The 21027-nt window shown below is 43.9% G+C and overlaps 1 protein-coding gene across 1 annotated transcript; it reads left to right on the plus strand.

Annotated features, from left to right (window-relative positions):
* Positions 1-8521: 8521 nt before the first annotated feature.
* LOC124028266 (monoacylglycerol lipase ABHD6-like) lies at positions 8522-20744 on the plus strand (the record flags this gene model as incomplete). The annotated part of the gene is made up of 3 exons (XM_046340374.1): positions 8522-8585; positions 13604-13742; positions 20585-20744. Coding segments are annotated over exons 1-3 (363 nt in total), but the record flags the coding sequence as incomplete, so codon positions are not given.
* Between the last annotated feature and the right edge of the window lie 283 nt (positions 20745-21027).

The raw sequence follows: 21027 nt of genomic DNA on the forward strand, positions 1-21027 counted from the left end.
CTCTGTTTCCGTTAAGTTGCTTTTGGGTCCTCATTCACCAGCATAACAGAAGATGCAAAATATTTTAATTGTGAAACCAACAAGAAACCAGGCGCAACCCACTGGGATATTTGCCCGTTCTTCAAGGCAAAACTGCTCTGGCTCCTTCAAGTGGAATGGGTTCCACTGGTGTACGCGATCTTTAAGTCATACCACAGATTCTCAATTGGATTGAGGTCTGGGCTTTGACTAGGCCATTCCAGGACATTTAAATGTTTCCCCTTAAACCACTCGAGTGTTGCTTTAGCAGTAAGCTTAGGGTCATTGTCCTGCTGGAAGGGAACCTCAAAGTGAAATCCTAAATCTCTGGAAGACTGAAACAGGTTTCCATCAAGAATATCCTTGTATTTAGCGCGCCCATCATTACTTCAATTCTGACCAGTTTCCCAGTCCCCGATGAAAAACATGGTGTTCTTGGGGTGATGACAGGTGTTGGGTTTTGCGCCAGACATAGCGTTTTCCTTGATGGCCAAAAGCTAAATTTTAGTCTCATCTGACCAGACTACCTTCTTCCATATGTTTGGGAGTCTCCCACATGCCTTTTGGCGAACACCAAACATAGTTCCACTGACTGTGCTGCTGCTCCAGTTTCAAATGTTCTGCCTTGTTATTATTCGACCATGCTGGTCATTTATGAACATTTGAACATATTAACCATGTTCTGTTATAATCTCCACCCGGCACAGCCAGAAGAGGACTGGCCACCCCACATAGCCTGGTTCCTCTCTAGGTTTCTTCCTAGGTTTGGCCTTTCTAGGGGAGTTTTTCCTAGCCACCGTGCTTCTACACCTGCATTGCTTGCTGTTTGGGGTTTTTAGGCTGGGTTTCTGTACAGCATTTTGAGATATCAGCTGATGTACGAAGGGCTATATAAATAAATTTGATTTGATTTGATTTGATTGGTCGCTTATTTTTTTCTTTAAGCAATGGGTTTTTTTCTGGCCACTCTTCTGTAAAGTCCAGCTCTGTGGGTATACGGCTTAAAGTGGTCCTATGGACAGATACTCCAATCTCCGCTGTGAAGTTTTGCAGCTCCTTCATCTTTGTTGCCTCTCTGGTTAATGCCTTCCTTGCCTGTTCCATTATTTTTGGTGGTGGCCCTCTCTTGTTGTGGTGCACGCAACACTTTTTACATTTTTATATTTTTGAAACAATATAATATTTTCATTTCTTCACCAATTTGGGCTATTTTGTTTATGTCCATAACATGATATTTAAATAAAAACAAATTTATATCACAGGTTGTAATTTGTAAGTCGCTCTGGATAAGAGCGTCTGCTAAATGACTTAAATGTAAATGTAAATGTAATGCAACAAAATAGGAAAAAATGCCAAGGGGGATGAATACTTTTGCAAGGCACTGTGTGTATATATACCAGACAAAAGTTTGGACACACCTACTCATTCAAGGATTTTTTAAATATTTTTTTTTACTGTTTTCTACGTTGTAGAATAATGAAGACATCAAAACTATGAAATAGCACATGGATTCATGGAGTGACCTTTAAAAAAAAGCTTTGCACACTCTTGACATTCTCTCAACCAGCTTCATGGTAGTCTCATCTGGAATGCATTTTAATTCATAGGTGTGCCTTGTTAATTTGTTGAATTTCTTAACTTCTTACTGCGTTTGAGCCAATCAGTTATGTTGTGACAAGGTAGTAGGTGGTGTACAGAAGATAGCCCTGTTGGTAAATACCAAGTCAATGTTATGGCAAGAAAAGCTCAAATATCAAGAGAAACGACAGTCCATCATTGGACTAGCAACGGAAGGTTTCAAGTTCAAACCCGAGCTGACAAGGTACAAATCTGTCGTTCTGCCCCTGAACAGGCAGTTAACCCACTGTTCCTAGGCCGTCATTGAAAATAAGAATTTGTTCTCAACTGACTTGACTGGTTAAACAAAGGTCAAATAAAAATAAAAATAAATTACCATAAGGCGTGAAGGTCAGTCAATGCGGGAAAATGTTCAATAATGTTGAAAGTTTCTATCAAGTGGAGTCGTAAAAACCATCAAGCGCTATGATGAAACTGGCTCAGGAAATTCATGCAGGATAAGTTCATTAGAGTTAACTGCACCACAGGAAGAGTCCAAGTAACAGACCTGTTCAGAATCAGTTACCTCTGCTGCAGATCTCAATCCCAGGATAAGTTCATTAGGCTCATCTTATGACCCTCTAACTGCACCTATGCGCGATTTATGTCAGTGTTCAGCCATGGACCAAAATATCAAAACGTCTGGGACCTGTTGGATCAGAGGGCTAGGGCTAGGGCCATTCAGAAATGTCCGGGAACATGCAGGTGCCTTGGTGGATGAGTGGGGTAACATCTCACAGCACTCAAATCTGTGCAGTCAGAGGAGACTGCTGGTGGAGATACTGACTGGAGTTTGACCCCCCCTTTGTTGGAGTCACATGTCTGTGGAACTTGTTCAGTTTTGTCTGGATCTTATGTTCCTACAAAGTTTGCTGAAAATAAACGCAGTTGACAGTGAAGAATGTACCTTTTTTTGCTGAGTTTATATATGTATATAAGTGAATAGATAGCTATATATATTCTCACATTGCTCATTCCACTTTATGGACGCTGTATTGCACTGCACTGTTGGAGCTAGAAACACAAGCATTTCGCTGCACCTTACGATAACATCTGCTACATGACCAATAAACTTTGATTTGATAAAAATTATTGGTGATGATCCTATAATTAGCCTAGTACCGCTCTCTGTGATCATTCCTAGCTCTGGCTCACTCAGTGTTCTTACACCACCTCATTCTCTCTCTGTGATCACCAGTGTTCTAACACCACCTCATTCTCTCTCTGTGATCATTCAGTGACCACCTCATTCTCTCTCTGTGATCCACCAACCATCATTCTGCTCATGATCACTAGTGATCATTCAGTGTTCTTACACCACCTCATTCTTCCGGATCATTCAGTGTTCTAACACCACCTCATTCTATCTCTGTGATCACTCCAGTGTTCTAACACCACCTCATTCTCTCTGTGAATTCGGTGTCAGTGTTCAGTGCCATGGATTCAGTGTTCTTACACCACCTCATTCTCTCTCTGTGATCACTCAGTGTTCTAACACCACCTCATTATCTCTCTGTGATCATTCAGTGCTCTATCATTCTCTATACTCACTCCCCAGGCTTGAGATCTACACGTCTCGGGGACATTTTAAACTGTTGGATTCAGAGGGCTAGTGAAATGTCAGAATAATAGTAGGAATAATTTATTTCAGATTTTTTTTTCTTTCCTCCATTCCCAAGTGTGTCCACGCTCAATTAGTATTTGGTAGCATTGCTGTTAAATTGTTTAACTTGTCAAACCGGGTAGCATTCCACAAGCTTGCAATAAGTTGGGTGTGGCCCATTCCTCCTGACAGAGCTGGTGTAATGTCAGGTTTGTAGGCCTCCTTGCTCACACGCTTTTTCAGTTCTCACTTTTCAGCAGGGCTTTGTGATGGCCACTCCAATACCTTGACTTTGTTGTCCTTAAGCCATTTTGCCACAACTTTGGAAGTATTCTTGGTGCAGATCCATTTGTGACCAAGCTTTAACTTCTGGAGTCTTGAGATGTTGCTTCAATATATCCACATAATTGCCCTCCCCTCATGATATCTATTTTGGAAAGTGCACCAGTCCCCCCTGCAGCAAAGCACCTCCACAACTGCTGCCACCCCTGTGCTTCACCCTTCAGCAAGCCTCCCCCTTTATCCTCCAAACATAACGTGGTCATTATGGCCAAACAGTTATTTTTGTTTTACTTTTGATTTTGTCCCCATGTGCAGTTGCAAACCGTAGTCCTGGCTTTTGTTTTGGACCAGGGACACGTTTCCAGGATATGTTGATATTCCTGTGGAGATAGATAATTTTCTGTTTTAGCATCTTCACAAGGTCCTTTGTCTGTTCTGGGAACTTGTTCAGTACGTTATGTCTCAGTTGTTGACGTGTTACCTTCAGGGATTTATGTTCCCTACAGAAATAATGTTTTTTAACTGATTAATTTTTATTTTACCATGTTCAAGCAAGCACTGAGTTTTGCTGAAAATAAACCTGCGCAGTCAATTGACAGTGAGACATCAGAATGTTTAGTCCTTTTTTGCTGAGTTTATATATGTATATATTAGATAGATAGCTATATATATTCCAACCGGACTTCGACTTCATTGCTCATTCAGATATTTCTTTATTTTTTACTTTAAATGGACTGTGTCTGTATTGCTTTGGATTTGGTGTTACTGCACTGTTGGAGCTAGAGAAACACAAGCATTTCGCTAGGCGAAGAGTCAGTTGATGGAAATGTAGGCTTTCCTTACGATAACATCTGCAAATATGTGTACATGACCAATAAACTTTGATTTGATAGCCTAAAAAGTTATTTTAAAGATGGTGATGATCCTATAATTATCGTGGGTGTTTTCCTATTGTTTATTTTCCGCTCTCTGATTGATCATTCAAAAAAAACATTAAGTAACATAATTAGCTCTGGCTCACTCGACAGTGTTCTTACACCACCTCATTCTCTCTCTGTGATCACTCAGTGTTCTAACACCACCTCATTCTCTCTCTGTGATCATTCAGTGTTCTTACACCCACCTCATTCTCTTGTTCTCTGTACTTTGATCACTCAGTGTTCCAACGCTCTAACACCACCTCATTCTCTCTGTGATCATTCAGTGTTCTTACACCACCTCATTCTCTCTCTGTGATCACTCAGTGTTCTAACACCACTGTTGCTCATTCTCTCTCTGTGAGGTTCATTCAGTGTTCTTACACCACCTCATTCTGAGCTCTGTTGCTGATGGACTGTGATCATTCAGTGTTCTAACACCACCTCATTCTATCTCTGTGATCACTCAGGAGTGTTCTAACACCACCTCATTCTCTCTCTGTGATCATTCAGAACTGGTGTTCTAACACCACCTCAGCTAGGTTCTCTCTCTGTGATCACTCAGTGTTCTGTAACACCACCTCATTCTCTCTCTGTGATCATTCAGTGTTCTTACACCACCTCATTCTCTCTCTGTGATCACTCAGTGTTCTAAGGTTCACTGTTGCTGCCCATGGACCTCATTATCTCTCTGTGATCATTCAGTGCTCTAACACCACCTCATTCTCTATGCCACTCAGCTCACTAACCGTGGACTGTAAGCTAGGTGATGTTAACCGTGGACTGTAAGCTAGGTTCGAACTGTTGTTGCTTGAGATCAGAACAGTATACAGTCAGGTTCGGAAGTTTGCCACCATGCATAACACCTTAGCCAAATACAATTTAAACTCAGTTTTCACTCAATTCCTGACACGCTCTTAGGCTATCCTGCCACCAGTAAAAACTGTTTGCCACCCCCTATTTTAGGTAAGTTAGGATCACATGGACACTTTATTTTAAGAATGTGAAATGTCAGAATAATAGTAGAGTTCAGAATTATTTATTTCAGATAGGTTTTTTTCTTTCATGGACTGTAAGCACATTGCTGCCAAGTGTGTCAGGACTGTGAGCTAGGTTCAGAACTGTTGCTGCCACCATTCTAAGCTAGGTACGCTCAATTAAGCTATTTGTTGCTGCCACCATGGCATTGCTGTTAAATTGTTTAACTTGGGTCAAACGTTTGCCACCATGGACTCTAAGTAGCATTCCACAAGCTTACCACAATAAGTTGCTAGGTTCAGAACTGTTTTGGCCCATTCAGAACTGTTGCTGCCACCATGGACTAAGAGGTTCAGAGCTGGATAGGTTCAGGACTGAGCTAGTTTCAGGTTTGTAGGCCTCTGTTGCTGCCACCATGCTCAGGTTCAAGAACTGTTGCTGCCACGCTTTCAGTTCTGCACCACAACTTTTCTATGGAGGCTATTGAGGACTGTTGTCAGGGACTGTTGTCAGGACTGTTGTTGCCGTGGACTCTAGGTTCAATACCTTGAGGTTTGTTGTCCTTAAGCCATTTGCCACAACTTTGGAAGTATTCTTGGGGTCATTGTCCATTTGGAAGATCCATTTGTGACCACCGTGGACTGTAAGCTTTAACTTCTGACTGATGTCTTGAGATGTTGAACTTGCCAATATAGGTTCAGGACAGGTTACTGTTGCTGCCACCGTTGTAAACTAAGGTTCAGAACTCCCCCTCATGATGCCACCATGGACTAGCTAGGTTTTGGAAAGTGCCAACATGGACTGTAAGCAGTCCCCCCGTGGACAGCTAGGTTCAGGACTGTTGCTGCACCTCCACAACATGATGCTGCCACCCTGTGCTTCACTAGGTTGTGACATGGACTGTTCTTCAGCTTGCAAGCCTCCCCCTTTATCCTCCAAACTGTAAAGATGGTCATTATGTTTCAAACAGTTATTTTTGTTTCATCAGAGGACATATCTCAAAAGTAGGTTCAGGATCTTTGTCCCCATGTGCAGTTGCAAACGAGGTTCCTGGCTTTTCATGGCGGTTTTTGGACCAGTGGCTTCTTCCTTGCTGTAAGCTACGTTCAGGATATGTTGCTGCCACCATAGGACTCATTTTTACTGTGGAGATAGATAATTTTGCACCTGTTGCTGCCAGCATCTTCACAAGGTCCTTGCTGCTGTTCTGGGATTGATTTGCACTTTTCTGCCACCATGGACGTTCATTCAGGACAATAGGTTACTTGCTGCCACCGTTTTCAGCGAGTTCTCACGTGGATTTGGTTCCAAATTGTTGCCCAATGGACTGGACAACTGTTGCTATAATGTCTTGCTGACTCTAATTTCCAGGACTTTTACCATGATGTCAAGCAAGGAAGGACTGTTTGTAAGCAGATGCCACCATGGACTCTAAGCTAGGTGTTAGGTTCCTTCAAAGCCAGGGATTTGGAAATTGTTCCCAGGTTCAGGATGAACCAGACTGTGCTGGAGGTCTATAATGTTTTTTCTAATGTCTTGGCTGATTAATAGGTTTTTATTTTACAGAACTGTTGCTGATGGTCTGAACTGTTTGCTGCCAGCAACTGAGCTAGGTTTGGCTCTTCTGCCAGCTGACTGTAAGAGTTTGAAGGTAGGCATTGAAATTTTTTGTTGTTGCTTTTATCGTCGCTTCCCATCCACAGAACTGTTGTGACACCACCTGACTGTTGCAACCATGACTCAAGGCTGGTTCAGGACTGTTATGACTCTAAGCTAGGTTCAGAACTGATTGCCAGCCTATCAGAAGCCTTCATGGAAAAAAGCCAAGACATCATTTTCTGGAATTTTGGTTTGCCACGATCGTGGACTGTAAGTAGGTTCAGAACTTTTCTGCCAAATAGGTTGTGTGTGTGCTGCACATGGTCTAACTAGGTGTATGCCACCATGGACTCTAAAGGTTCAGTGTTGCTCTGAGTCCCTAGGTTCAGGACTGGAATTGTGGATATAGTGAATTATAAGTGAAATAATCTGTCTGTAAGCAATTGTTGGAAAAATGACTTAGGTTCAGAACTGTTGCTGCCACCATGGACCTAAGCAAGTTCCAAAAAGCTAGATGTTCTAACTGACTTGCCAAAACTATAGTTTAACAAGAAATCTGTGGAGTGGTTGAAAAATGAGTTTTAATGACTCCAACCTGCCACCATGGACTGTAAGCTAGGTTTAAACTTCTAGGAGGACTTCATGGACTGTAAGCTGGGTTCAACTGTTGCTGCCACCATGGATCAACAGGTTCACACCATGGAAAGCTAGGTTACTGTTGCTGCCACCATGGACTTTTTAGGTTGAAATGATAGGAACCATGGATATAAACTGTAAGCTAGGTTCAGGACATGGACTGAACATGAATATTAAAAGGTTCAGGATAAGGTTCAGAACTGTTGCTGCCACCATGGACTCTAAGCTAGGTTCAGGACTGTTGCTGCCACCATGGACTACATAATTTAAACAAACTGTTGCTGCCACCATGGATTCACAAACCATGGACTCTAAGCTAGGTTCAGAGGATTTGTAAGCTAGGTTCCCCCTATTTAAATGGTATAAGCTAGGTTGTTTGCCACCATGGACTCAGCTAAGGTTCACTGTTTACCATGGACTCTAAGCTAGGTTCAGGACTGTTGCTGCCACCATGGACTCTAAGCTGAGTTCAGAACTGTTGCTGCCACCATGGACCAGGTTCAGAGGTTTGCTGACGACTGTAAGATAGGTTCAGGACCTAGTTTCAGGACTGTTGTTTGGACTGTAAGCTAGGTTCAGAACTGTTGCTGCCACCATGGACTCTAAGCTAGGTTCAGAACTGTTGCTGTGGATAAGCTCAGGACTCCATGGACTCTCTATTGGCCAGAGGACTGTTGCTGCCACCATGGACTGTTAGGTTCCTGTGACTTCAGGATGTTCGTGGACAGTCATTGGACTTAAGCTAGGTTCAGAAAAACTGTAAGCTAGGTTCAGGACTGTTGTTGGACTGTTAGGTTATCGTCCTTGCCACCGTGGACTGTAAGCTAGGTTCAGAACTGTTGTTGCCACCGTGGAAACGTTTGTTGCCACCATGGACTGTAAGCTAGGTTCAGTGAACGTGGACTGTAAGATAGGTTCAGGACATGACGTGGACTGTAAGCTAGGTTCAGAACTGTTGCTGCCACCGTGGACTGAAGAGGTTCAGAACTGTTGTTGAGGTTGGAAATGTTCAGGACTGTTTCATGGACTGTGAAGATTACCTGGACGGGAACAAATTCTTATTTTCAATGACTGTTGCCTACCGTGGAAAGTGGGACTTGTTGCAGGAAGTCAGTCAAGAAGCAAGGGAGACTGTAAGCTAGGTTCAGGAGCATGGACTGTAAAGCTAGGTTGGAGTGTTTCAGGACTGTTGCTGCCACCATGGACAACCGTAAAGTCTAGGTTCAGGACCTACACTGTAAGCGGTAACAGAACGAGGTTCAGGACTGTTGTGCCACCATGGCTAAGCTAGGTTCAGGATTGCATAGGTTCACTGTTTGTCACCATGGACTAAGCTAGGTTAGCCACCATGGATTAGCTAGGTTCAGAGGACTGTTGCTGCCACCATGGACTGTAAGATAGGTTCAGGACTGAAAAACTAGCCTATTCACCTGAAAGTTAACATTTTAAAGATGCTGCCACCCTGTAAGATTAGCTTACTGATAACCATATTAGTGAGTAAGGATATTAGTAGGAGGATCTATTATGACGATGTTGCTGGGTGTTTTTCTGGCTATTGTTTATTTTCAGAACTGTTGCTGCCACCTGATCTGATTGTTGGACTGTGTGTGTGTGTCTGATGTGTAAAAAAACATTAAGTTAACATGGATAATTATTTTGCCACCATTTCAGGTTCAGACTTTTTACTCTTGGGAAAATGGCTAGGTTCAGAGGACTGTTGCTGCCACCTGTGTAAGATAGGTTCAGGAAATAATTTCGTGGACTGAAGTGTGTCCTGGAAACATGAGTGGACGACAGTCAGAGGACCTATGGACTGTAAGAACAATGGACTAGTTCAGGACTGACACCCCTACCATGGGGAGGTTTGTTGCTGTGAATACACTGCCACCATGGACTCTAAGCACAGTGTCCTGAATGGTGAATGACTGCAGTTTCCAATTAATGGTCTGCTCAGAACTGTTGCTGCCACCGTGGACTGACTAGGTTCCTTTTGCCACCATGGATAACTAAACTCAAATGGCACTGGACTGTAGCTAGGTTCAGAACTGTGTGTGGTGTGTTGTGTGTGTGTGTGTGTGTGTGTGTGTGTGTGTGTGTGTGTGACTGTGTGTTTCAGGACTGTTGCTGCCACCATGGACTGTGTTGTGTGTGCTAAGGTTCAGGACTGTGTGTGTGTGTGTGTGTGGAAGATGACTAGGGTGGACTGTAATTTAGGTTCAGGACTGTTGCTGCCACCATGGACTGCATAAGCTAGGTTCAGCATGGACTGTTAAGGAACCATGGACTGTAAGATAGGTTTTTTACCTAGGTTTGTTGCTGCCACCATGGACTCTAAGCTAGGTTCAGAACTGTTGCTGCCACCATGGACTTATTTTCAGCTAGGTTGACTGTTGCTGCCACCATGGACTGTAAGCTAGTTCAGAACTGTTGCTGCCACCATGGACTGTAAGATAGGTTCAGGACTGTAAGCTAGGTGCTGCCACCATGGACTCTAAGCTAGGTTCAGGACATGGACTTTGTTGACTGCCACCATGGACTAAGCTAGGTTCAGAACTGTTGCTGCCACCATGGACTCTAAGCTAGGTTCAGAACTGTTGCTGCCACCATGGACTGTAAGCTAGGTTCAGGACTGTTGCTGCCACCATGGACTCTAAGATAGGTTCAGGACTCTATGGACTCTAAGCTAGGTTCAGGACTGTTGCTGCCACCATGGACTCTAAGCTAGGTTCAGAACTGTTGCTGCCACCATGGACTCTAAGCTAGGTTCAGAGGACTGTTGCTGCCACCATGGACCTAGGTTCAGGACTGCTAAGCTAGTTTCAGGACTGTTTCACCATGGACTCTAAGCTAGGTTCAGAACTGTTGCTGCCACCATGGACTCTAAGCTAGGTTCAGAACTGTTGCTGCCACCATGGACCATGGACTCTAAGCTAGGTTCAGAGGACTGTTGCTGCCACCATGGACTCTAGGTTCAGCTGGAGGTTCAGAACTGTTGCTGCTGCTGCCACCATGGACTAAGCTAGGTTCAGGTTCAGGTTCAGGACTGTTGCTGCCACCATGGACTGTAAGCTAGGTTCAGGACTGTTGCTGCCACCATGGACTCTAAGCTAGGTTCAGAACTGTTGCTGCCACCATGGACTCACCATGGACTCTAAGCTAGGTTCAGGACTGTTGCTGCCACCATGGACTGTAAGCTAGGTTCAGGACTGTTGCTGCCACCATGGACTGTAAGATAGGTTCAGGACTGTTGAGCACCATGGACTGTAAGCTAGGTTCAGTTCAACTGTTGCTGCCACCATGGACTCTAAGCTAGGTTCAGAACTGTTGCTGCCACCATGGTTCAGGACTGTGGACTGTAAGCTAGGTTCAGGACTGTTGTTGCCACCGTGGACTGTAAGCTAGGTTCAGAACTGTTGTTGCCACCGTGGCTAAGCTAGGTTCAGGACTGTTGCTGCCACCGTGGACTGTAAGCTAGGTTCAGGACTAGGTTCAGAACTGTTGCTGCCACCGTGGACTGTCTAGGTTCAACTGCTGCCACCGTGGCTGTAGGTTCAGGACTGTTGCTGCCACCATGGACTGTAAGCTAGGTTCAGGACTGTTGATGCCAACATGGACTGTGCTAGATTCAGAACTGTTGCTGCCACCATGGACTGTAAAGCTAGGTTCAGGACTGTTGCTGCCACCAGACTGTAAGTTCAGGACTGTTGCTGCCACCGTGGACTGTAAGCTAGGTTCATGGACTGTAAGCTAGGGACTGTTGCTGCCACCATGGACTGTAAGTTCAGGACTGTAAGCTTGTTTCAGGACTGTTGCTGCCACCATGGACTGTAAAGCTAGGTTCAGGCTGTAAGCTTGTTTCAGGACTGTTGCTGCCACCATGGACTGTAAGCTAGGTTCAGGACTGTAAACTAGGTTCAGAACTGAACTAGGTTCAGGACTGCCACCATGGACTGTGAGGTTCAGGACTGTTGATGCCAACATGGACTGTAAGCTAGGTTCAGGACTGTAAGCTAGGTTCAGGACTGTTGCTGACCATGGACTGTAAGCTAGGTTCAGGACTGTTGCTGCCACCATGGACTGTAAGCTAGGTTCAGGACTGTTGCTGCCACCGTGGGTAAGCTAGGTTCAGGACTGTTGCTGCCACCATGGACTGTAAGCTAGGTTCAGGACTGTAAGCTGTAAGGTTCAGGACTGTTGCTGCCACCATGGACTGTGAGCTAGGTTCAGGACTGTAAGCAGTTCAGGACTGTTGTTGCCACCGTGGACTGTAAGCTAGGTTCAGGACTGTTGCTGCCACCATGGACTGTAAGCTAGGTTCAGGACTGTAAGCTAGGTTCAGGACTGTTGCTGCCACCATGGACTGTAAGCTAGGTTCAGAACTGTTGTTGCCACCGTGGACTGTAAGCTAGGTTCAGGACTGTTGCTGCCACCGTGGACTGTAAGCTAGATTCAGAACTGTTGCTGCCACCGTGGACTGTAAGCTAGGTTCAGGACTGTTGCTGCCATCATGGACTGTAAGCTAGGTTCAGGACTGGAAGCTAGGTTCAGAACTGTTGCTGCCACCGTGGACTGTAAGCTAGGTTCAGGACTGTTGCTGCTACCATGGACTGTAAGCTAGGTTCAGGACTGTTGCTACCACTTAACTGGCTCATGTTACAGGTGTTAACCTTTCTAGCACAGGCGGAACCCCTCGACAACATTCCGCTGAAAAGGCAGCGCGCAAAATTCATAAATATTTTTTAGAAATATGTAACTTTCACACATGAACAAGTCCAGCCAAAGATAGAAGCCACAAAAAGCAGAAATATAGATAAAATGAATCACTAACCTTTGATGATCTTCATCAGATGACACTCATAGGACATCATGTTACACAATACATGTATGTTTTGTTCGATAATGTGCATATTTATATCCAAAAATCTCAGTTTACATTGGTGCGTTACGTGCAGTAATGTTTTGATTCCAAAACATCCGGTGAATACTCATAATAAACATTGATAAAAGATACTAGTGTTATTCACAGAATTAAAGATAGACTTCTAATTAATGCAACCGCTGTGTCAGATTTAAAAATTAAAAATAAACTTTACGGAAAAAGCATAATCTGAGAATGGCGCTCAGAACCCAAAACAGCCAGAGGAATATCCGCCATTTTGGAATCAACAAAGTTAGAAACAACACCATAAATATTCACTTACCTTTGATGATCTTCATCAGAAGGCACTCCCATGAATCCCAGTTCGACAATGAATGAATGATTTGTTCCATAAAGTGCCATCATTTATGTCCAAATAGCCACTTGTTGTTCAGCCCAGTAATCCATCTTCATGAGGCGCGAGCATTTCATCCAAACAAAAACTCTAAATGTTCCGTTACAGTCCTTTAAAAACATGTCAAACGATGTATGGAATCAATCTTTAGGATGTTTTAAACATAAAACATCAATAATGTTCCAGCCGGAGAATTCCTTTGTCTTCAGTAAGGCACTGGAACGAGAGGTAACTGCGTCGTGAGTGCTCGTCATGAGACCAAGGCTTTCTGCCAGACCACTGACTCAGGTCTCATGAGCAGAATCCTCATTCAAGTTTCCAAAGACGGTTGACATCTAGTGGAAGCCCTAGGAAGTGCAACCTCATCCATATCTCAATGTGTATTTGTTAGGCCAAGCCAACTACAAACCTCAGATTTCCTACTTCCTGGTTGGATTTTTCTCAGGTTTTCGCCTGCCATATGAGTTCTGTTATACTCACAGACATCATTCAATCAGTTTTAGAAACTTCAGTGTTTTCTATCCAATAATATGCATATATTAGCATATGGGACAGAGTAGGAGGCAGTTCACTCTGGGCACGCTATTCATCCAAAAGTTAAAATGCTGCCCTCTATCCCAAAAAGGTTAATAAGTTTAACTGGCTCATGTTGCTGTTGTTAATAACTGTGTTGTTTGCAGGGAACAGCAGCTCTACAGCCATGGATGTAGACGTGGTGAACATGTTTGTCCTGGCGGGAGGAACTCTAGTCATCCCTATCCTGGCCTTCTTTGCCTCATTCTACATGTGGCCTGCTGCTATCATCCATGTCTACAACTGGTAAGAACTGCACAAAGGGAGTGAAAATGGTTGGCCGGCCCTTTAGCTAAATCTATATTACCTAAACCCTCTAAAAAAATAAACAAGTGACCCCTTCTTCATCCTGTAAGCAACGCAGGACTTTTGATAGAGCACAGGGTTGCGGGCGAGAAGGTTGTGGGTTCGCAGACCACTGTGGACAAGAGTAGGGGTGGAAGGATATCATTTACTGTATAAGCATTGACTCGGAATCTAAACTCAGCAAAAAAAGAAACGTCCTCTCATTGTCAACTGCATTTATTTTCAGTAAACTGAACATGTGTAAATATTCGAATGAACATAACAAGATTCAACAACTGAGACATAAACTGAACAAGTTCCACAGACATGTGACTTGCAGAAATGGAATAATGTGTCCCTGAACAAAGGGGGGAGGGGGGGGTTCAAAATCAAAAGTAACAGTCGGTATCTGGTGTGGCTACCAGCTACATTAAGTACTGCAGTGCATCTCCTCCTCATGGACTGCACCAAATTTGCCAGTTCTTGCCGTGAAATGTTACTGCACTCTTCCACCAAGGCACCTGCATGTTCCTGGGCCCTGGCCTTCACCCTCCGATCCAACAGGTCCCAGACATTTCTCGGGGGAATGGCCCTAGACCTCCCATCCATGGCAGAACACTGACATTCCTGTCTTGCAGGAAATCACGCACAGAACGAGCAGTATGGCTGGTGACATTGTCATGCTGGATGGTCATGTCAGGATGAGCCTGCAGGAAGGATACCACATGAGGGAGGAGGATGTCTTCCCTGTAACGCACAGCGTTGAGATTGCCTGCAATGGCAACAAGCTCAGTCCGATGATGCTGTGACACACCGCCCCAGACCATGACGGACCCTCAACCTCCAAATCGATCCCGCTCCAGAGTACAGGCCTCGGTGTAACCCTCATTCCTTCGACGATAATCGCGAATCCAACCATCACCCCTGGTGAGACAAAACCGAAACACTTTTTTTCCAGTCCTGTCAGTCCAGCGATGGTGGTTTTGTTGCCGGTGATGTCTGGTGAGGACCTGCCTTACAACAGGCCTACAAGCCCTCAGTCCCCAGCCTCTCTCAGCCTATTGAGGATCTGCTATACAACAGGCCTACAAGCCCTGAGTCCCCAGCCTCTCTCAGCCGATTGCGGACAGTCTGAGCACTGATGGAGGGATTGTGTGTTCCTGGTGTAACTCGGGCAGGTGTGATGTTCGAATGTACCGATCCAGTGCAGGTGTTGTTACACGTGGTCTGCCGCTGCGAGGACAATCAGATGTCCGCCCTGTCTCTTTGTTGCGCTGTCTTAGGCGTCTCACAGTACGGACATTGCAATTATTGCCCTGGCCACGTCTGCAGTCCTCATGCCTCCTTGCAGCATGCCAAGGGCACAATCACGGAGATGAGCAGGGACCATGGGCATCATTCTTTTGGTGTTTTTCAGAGTCAGTAGAAAGGCCTCTCTAGTGTCCTACGTTTTCATAACGTTAATTGCCAACCATTTGTAAGCTGTTATTGTCTTAATGACCGTTCCACATGTGCATGTTCATTAATTGTTTATGGTTCATTGAACAAGCATGGGAAACAGTGTTTAAACCCTTTTACAATGAAGATCTGTGAAGTTATTTGGATTTTTACGAATTATCTTTGAAAGACGGGGTCCTGAAAAAGGGACGTTTCTTGTGTTTTTTTTTGCTGAGTTTATCATCGTATTTGCAGGTCAGAGAAAAAAAATTGCATTTCTGTCATGCAATTCTACGTAATTTTACATATTCGCTGATTTATTTTTTTACCACTGCACAAATTACAGGCTAAGAATGGAGTGAGAGAGAGAGGACTATGTGTTCGTTAGATCATAATTCTCCAATGCCAAAACGGTGTGTCTTATATTTGCCGTGAAACTGTCCCTGTTTGCAAATGATTAAATCTGAGACGTCATTAGGAAACTCATGGTACGTTCAGAAGTTAGTTTTACCTTTCTACCCCAGACAGAGTACTGCTGTCTACTCTTCTTCTGTGGTTTAACCCAACGAGTCAAGGTCACAAGTGTTTCCCTAAAAGCTGTCTGGGTTTAAACATCTTCTATTGGACAGAAAGTGAATAGCTTAATCAATTAATATTGATAGTAATAGATGGACAAATGTTTTGTCTCCTCAACTATAGAAGGCTGTACCTCTTAAATGTCAAAGAAACTAAACAATTATATCCCAAAATGCTTTGGAGTCGCCTCTTTCCCAAACAGTTAGTTTGTATCATAAAGCGTTGCGGACCAAACCGCTGTTATAGACTTTAATTAATCAGTAGTATTCTCTTATAAATCTTAAGCTAACGAGTGGTAGGCCTGTCTTTACTAAAGGAAGGCCTATGGAACATAGACCTGTCATACCCACTCCATTCCAGTCCTGGTTTTAACTTAGCCTACCTCCGTGACTGTGAAGGGCTGTTATTTAAAGAGTGCATGGTGGATGGAGGAATTGACCTACAAATCTATGGATATAGCAGCCTGTAGCCTAATTTCCTCTGTCAAACAGGCCTCGCTCTTATTTCTTAAATGGGAAGAAATGGGCTCCAACACAAAGTCATCTTGTTGTTAGTAATTAAAATGAAGACGTTGAAATTGGTTATGCCTACTGGAATGCGTCTTTCAGCTCCATGAGCTGTCCATTTCTGATTGGTTGTGACCGTGACTGCTGCTTCAAGTTTAAGCATCACAGTGTGAGTTAGCAGAATCTGGCTTATTGTGAGGTCAATAACTCTGATAAATACATCACGGGCAAGAAACATATTGTTTTTAACAATATTCTATGATAGTAGTAGCAAGCTATCAAAGTTGGCCACCGGTCCTCCTTCGCGCTCTTCTGCTCAAACCGAACAGACCGTATAGGCTAGAGTGCATTTTATAGAGGAGGCCTAATAACATGAACATAACGAAGAAGCATTTGACTCTCCTCCTGAACCGCCTCTGTAGGCCTACACAGCACAGCCATTGGTTAGTTAGAGAACACACAACAACGTGTTTGATCAACAAGAGCAGAGCAGGCCGGGGCTCAGGGTTGGAATATCCATCGCGGTGTGTAATGCAGCCTAGGGCAGCCGCCACACCGGCAGTCACTAGTCATGAAGGTAGTTAAATTCCACATGTAGTCACGGTAATTAGGCTTCTCTAAGCACTGAAGCTGCATATGGTCATTAGTAGCCTACCAAACTTGTTAACTGCCTGGTACTCAGCACTCGATTGTCCCCCTAATCACTCTGACATCAATGCAAATTTATTGTGATGGTGTAGGTAGACTATATTACATGGATTTATTGTGATGGTGTAGGTAGACTATATTACATGGATTTATTGTGATAGTGTAGGTAGACTATATTACATGGATTTATTGTGATGGTGTAGGTAGACTATATTACATGGATTTATTGTGATGGTGTAGGTAGGCTATATTACATGGATTTATTGTGACGAAATGTCATGACCGCCACAGCCCTAATGCAGCCTGGTTTTACACCATCCCAGCAGATATCTTAAAATATAACTTTGCTCTGTGCTTCTCCCAGCGTGTACTTCGTAGCCTATAGTCCATAGATAATTTGATTGAGACCACACTAAATATCCAATAGGCGTACTTGATATTGCGCGCCCAGCGGAGAATCAGAGAGGAGGGGTGGCATCGGGGATATATAGACTAATAAACAACTAATTCGGCAGCGTAGCCTGGTGGTTAGAGCGTTGAACTAGTCACCGAAAGGTTGCAAGTTCAAATCCCCGAGCTGATAAGGTACAAATCTGTTGTTCTGCCCCTGAACAAGGCAGTTAACCCACTGTTCCTAGGCTGTCATTGAAAATAGGAATTTGTTCTTAACTGATTTGCCTAGTTAAAGGTCAAATAAATTAAATAAATTCTGAAACACTGAGAAATATTTACATTTCATCAATTACAAACGACATAACCCTCCTCTTGGACGAGATTAACGAAATACCAAACCGTCCCCTTGACTGAAATTGAAAAACTCCCCCATTTTCCAGCTACCCATTATGTAAATGTAGATCCATAACATTCGGATTCTGTACACAACGACCGTTGTCTATTCTTCCTATTTTAGTTGTTGTTACAGTACTGTACCCAGGGGTGGAATTGGGGCGGGGGAGGACAGATTTACCAAAGTGAAGTAATATTGACATTGGTGGAATTTTATGTGTTTGTTACATAGAATTTGGCGATTTTTACATTGGAGAGTTACCATAGTGATTTGTTTCCTATTTCTACCCTTGACAATACTAAACCATAACCTTTGCCTCATTTCTAATCTAGTGGAGTAAAGGCCACCCAGAGCATGGAGCAACACAGTATTATCTGAAGGCAATACAAAGGAGTACAGATGCCGTATCTTAATTTGATCCTCCTTGTAGAAATGCAAGATTGTACTGTGTTCGAGGTTTTAAAAGGTGGCAGGTGCTTTGGGCCAGTAACCGAAAGGTTGCTAGATCGAATCCCTAATCTGTCGTTCTGCCCCTGAACAAGGCAGTTAACCCACTGTTCCCCAGTAGGCCGTCACTGTAAATAGGAATTTGTTCTTAACTGACTTGCCTAGTTAAATAAAGGTTAAATTAAAAATAATCTTAAAGTTTGTAATTTCCACTTATACATTTCTGACTTGATTTGACCTAACGAAAAATGTATCAACTCCTACAAAAATTCATTATAATTCACATTTCCTGTTGCTGCAGGATTATTTTCCTGTTTTGTAAAAATGGGTCAAATTAAGTTAGGGCATCTGTTCAGTAGAATTACCTTCTGCAACCTGACCTGTGGACTGACTAGATAGAACAGAGTGGCCCCACTAGCTGTCCTGTCCGTCATGATCTCGTCACTAAGGCTGCTGTGGGGACTTGGCTGTGGCTGGGAGTGTTGTGTTGAATCACTCATCCAAGGTCAATAGTGCAGTCTTAGATGAACATTGTTCACACATAAACCACACACACACAGACACAGACACACACACACACATTTTCCTTAAGTCAGTCTATCCCGGGGGAAGCAGAGTCACCAGAGCTATTTTCATATTGCAGTAGCTTAGTGGGCAGCGGTCAAACTCAACTGTCTTTCTGTGTTGTGTCCTCCTCTGTAAGGAGAGCGAGAAAGAAAGAGGTAGCAGGGTTTGGGGGGCTGGGGACTATTTATTGCCCATGTTTAATCTGCAAAGCCTTTCAAAGTCAGAGTAGCTTTGAGTAGGTCACATATGATCAGATTTAATGTTACGGGTTCACTCCGTTACCCTGGACCATTGCGTGATGGTTTCACTCCGTTACCCTGGACCATTACGTGATGGTTTCACTCTATTACCCTGGACCATTACGTGATGGTTTCACTCTATTACCCTGGACCATTGCGTGATGGTTTCACTCTATTACCCTGGACCATTACGTGATGGTTTCACTCCGTTACCCTGGACCATTGCGTGATGGTTTCACTCTATTACCCTGGACCATTGCGTGATGGTTTCACTCCATTACTCTGGACCATTACGTGATGGTTTCACTCCATTACTCTGGACCATTACGTGATGGTTTCACTCCGTTACCCTGGACCATTACGTGATGGTTTCACTCCGTTACCCTGGACCATTACGTGATGGTTTCACTCAACAAGCCCTTTATGTCCATTGTTGGGGGGGGAGGATACTCGACAAGCCCTTTATGTCCATTGTTGGGGGGGAGGATACTCGACAAGCCCTTTATGTCCATTGTTGGGGGGGGATACTCGACAAGCCCTTTATGTCCATTGTTGGGGGGGGTACTCGACAAGCCCATTATGTCCATTGTTGGGGGGGAGGATACTCGACAAGCCCATTATGTCCATTGTTGGGAGGGGGGATACTCGACAAGCCCATTATGTCCATTGTTGGGAGGGGGGGATACTCGACAAGCCCATTATGTCCATTGTTGGGAGGGGGGGGATACTCGACAAGCCCATTATGTCCATTGTTGGGAGGGGGATACTCGACAAGCCCATTATGTCCATTGTTGGGGGGGGATACTCGACAAGCCCATTATGTCCATTGTTGGGAGGGGGATACTCGACAAGCCCTTTATGTCCATTGTTGGGGGGGGATACTCGACAAGCCCTTTATGTCCATTGTTGGGGGGGGGATACTCGACAAGCCCATTATGTCCATTGTTGGGGGGGGGGATACTCGACAAGCCCTTTATGTCCATTGTTGGTCCTTTTTCCCTACTGCACTGTACTATTGTTAGTTTTCCTGTTAGTTTTCCTGTTGCTGACTTTCTGTTAGTTTTCCTGTTAGTTTTCCTGTTAGTTTTCCTGTTACTGCCTTTCTGTTAGTTTTCCTGTTAGTTTTCCTGTTAGTTTTCCTGTTAGTTTTCCTGTTAGTTTTCCTGTTACTGCCTTTCTGTTAGTTTTCCTGTTACTGCCTTTCTGTTAGTTTTCCTGTTAGTTTTCCTGTTAGTTTTCCTGTTAGTTTTCCTGTTGCTGCCTTTCTGTTAGTTTTCCTGTTAGTTTTCCTGTTAGTTTTCCTGTTAGTTTTCCTGTTAGTTTCCTGTTACTGCCTTTCTGTTACAGTTTTCCTGTTAGTTTTCCTGTTAGTTTTCCTGTTAGTTTTCCTGTTAGTTTTCCTGTTAGTTTTCCTGTTACTGCCTTTCTGTTAGTTTTCCTGTTAGTTTTCCTGTTAGTTTTCCTGTTAGTTTTCCTGTTAGTTTTCCTGTTAGTTTTCCTGTTACTGCCTTCCTGTTAGTCATTAACTCACTATGTTCTGTCTTTCTCCTAACTAGCTAACTGACCCATGACTGTCTCCCCCCGGCCACGTATCAGGTACTGGCGTCGGCGGCTGGGCCTGCAGGTTGTCTACTCTGAGAACAGAGGCTACCGGTTCTGTTACTCCCACAGAGGGAAGCCTGGTCCGGGCCGACCCACTATTCTCATGCTCCACGGGTTTTCTGCTAACAAGGACATGTGGCTGCCTGTGGCTAAGGTACAGTATGGACAGCCGTAGGACAGACATGCACACATTCTGCAGGAATCACATTGACTAAAAAAACACTTTTAGTGTCTGCTGAATATCACATATAATGTCAACCTGAAATCAGACCATACAGTACCATAGTAAACAGTACATCAGACCATACAGTACCACAGTAAACAGTACATCAGACCATACAGTATCATAGTACATCAGACCATACAGTACCACAGTAAACAGTACATCAGACCATACAGTATCACAGTACATCAGACCATACAGTATCATAGTACAT

The sequence above is a fragment of the Oncorhynchus gorbuscha genome, unplaced genomic scaffold (genome assembly GCF_021184085.1).
Source record: "Oncorhynchus gorbuscha isolate QuinsamMale2020 ecotype Even-year unplaced genomic scaffold, OgorEven_v1.0 Un_scaffold_3930, whole genome shotgun sequence".
NCBI lineage: Eukaryota > Metazoa > Chordata > Actinopteri > Salmoniformes > Salmonidae > Oncorhynchus > Oncorhynchus gorbuscha.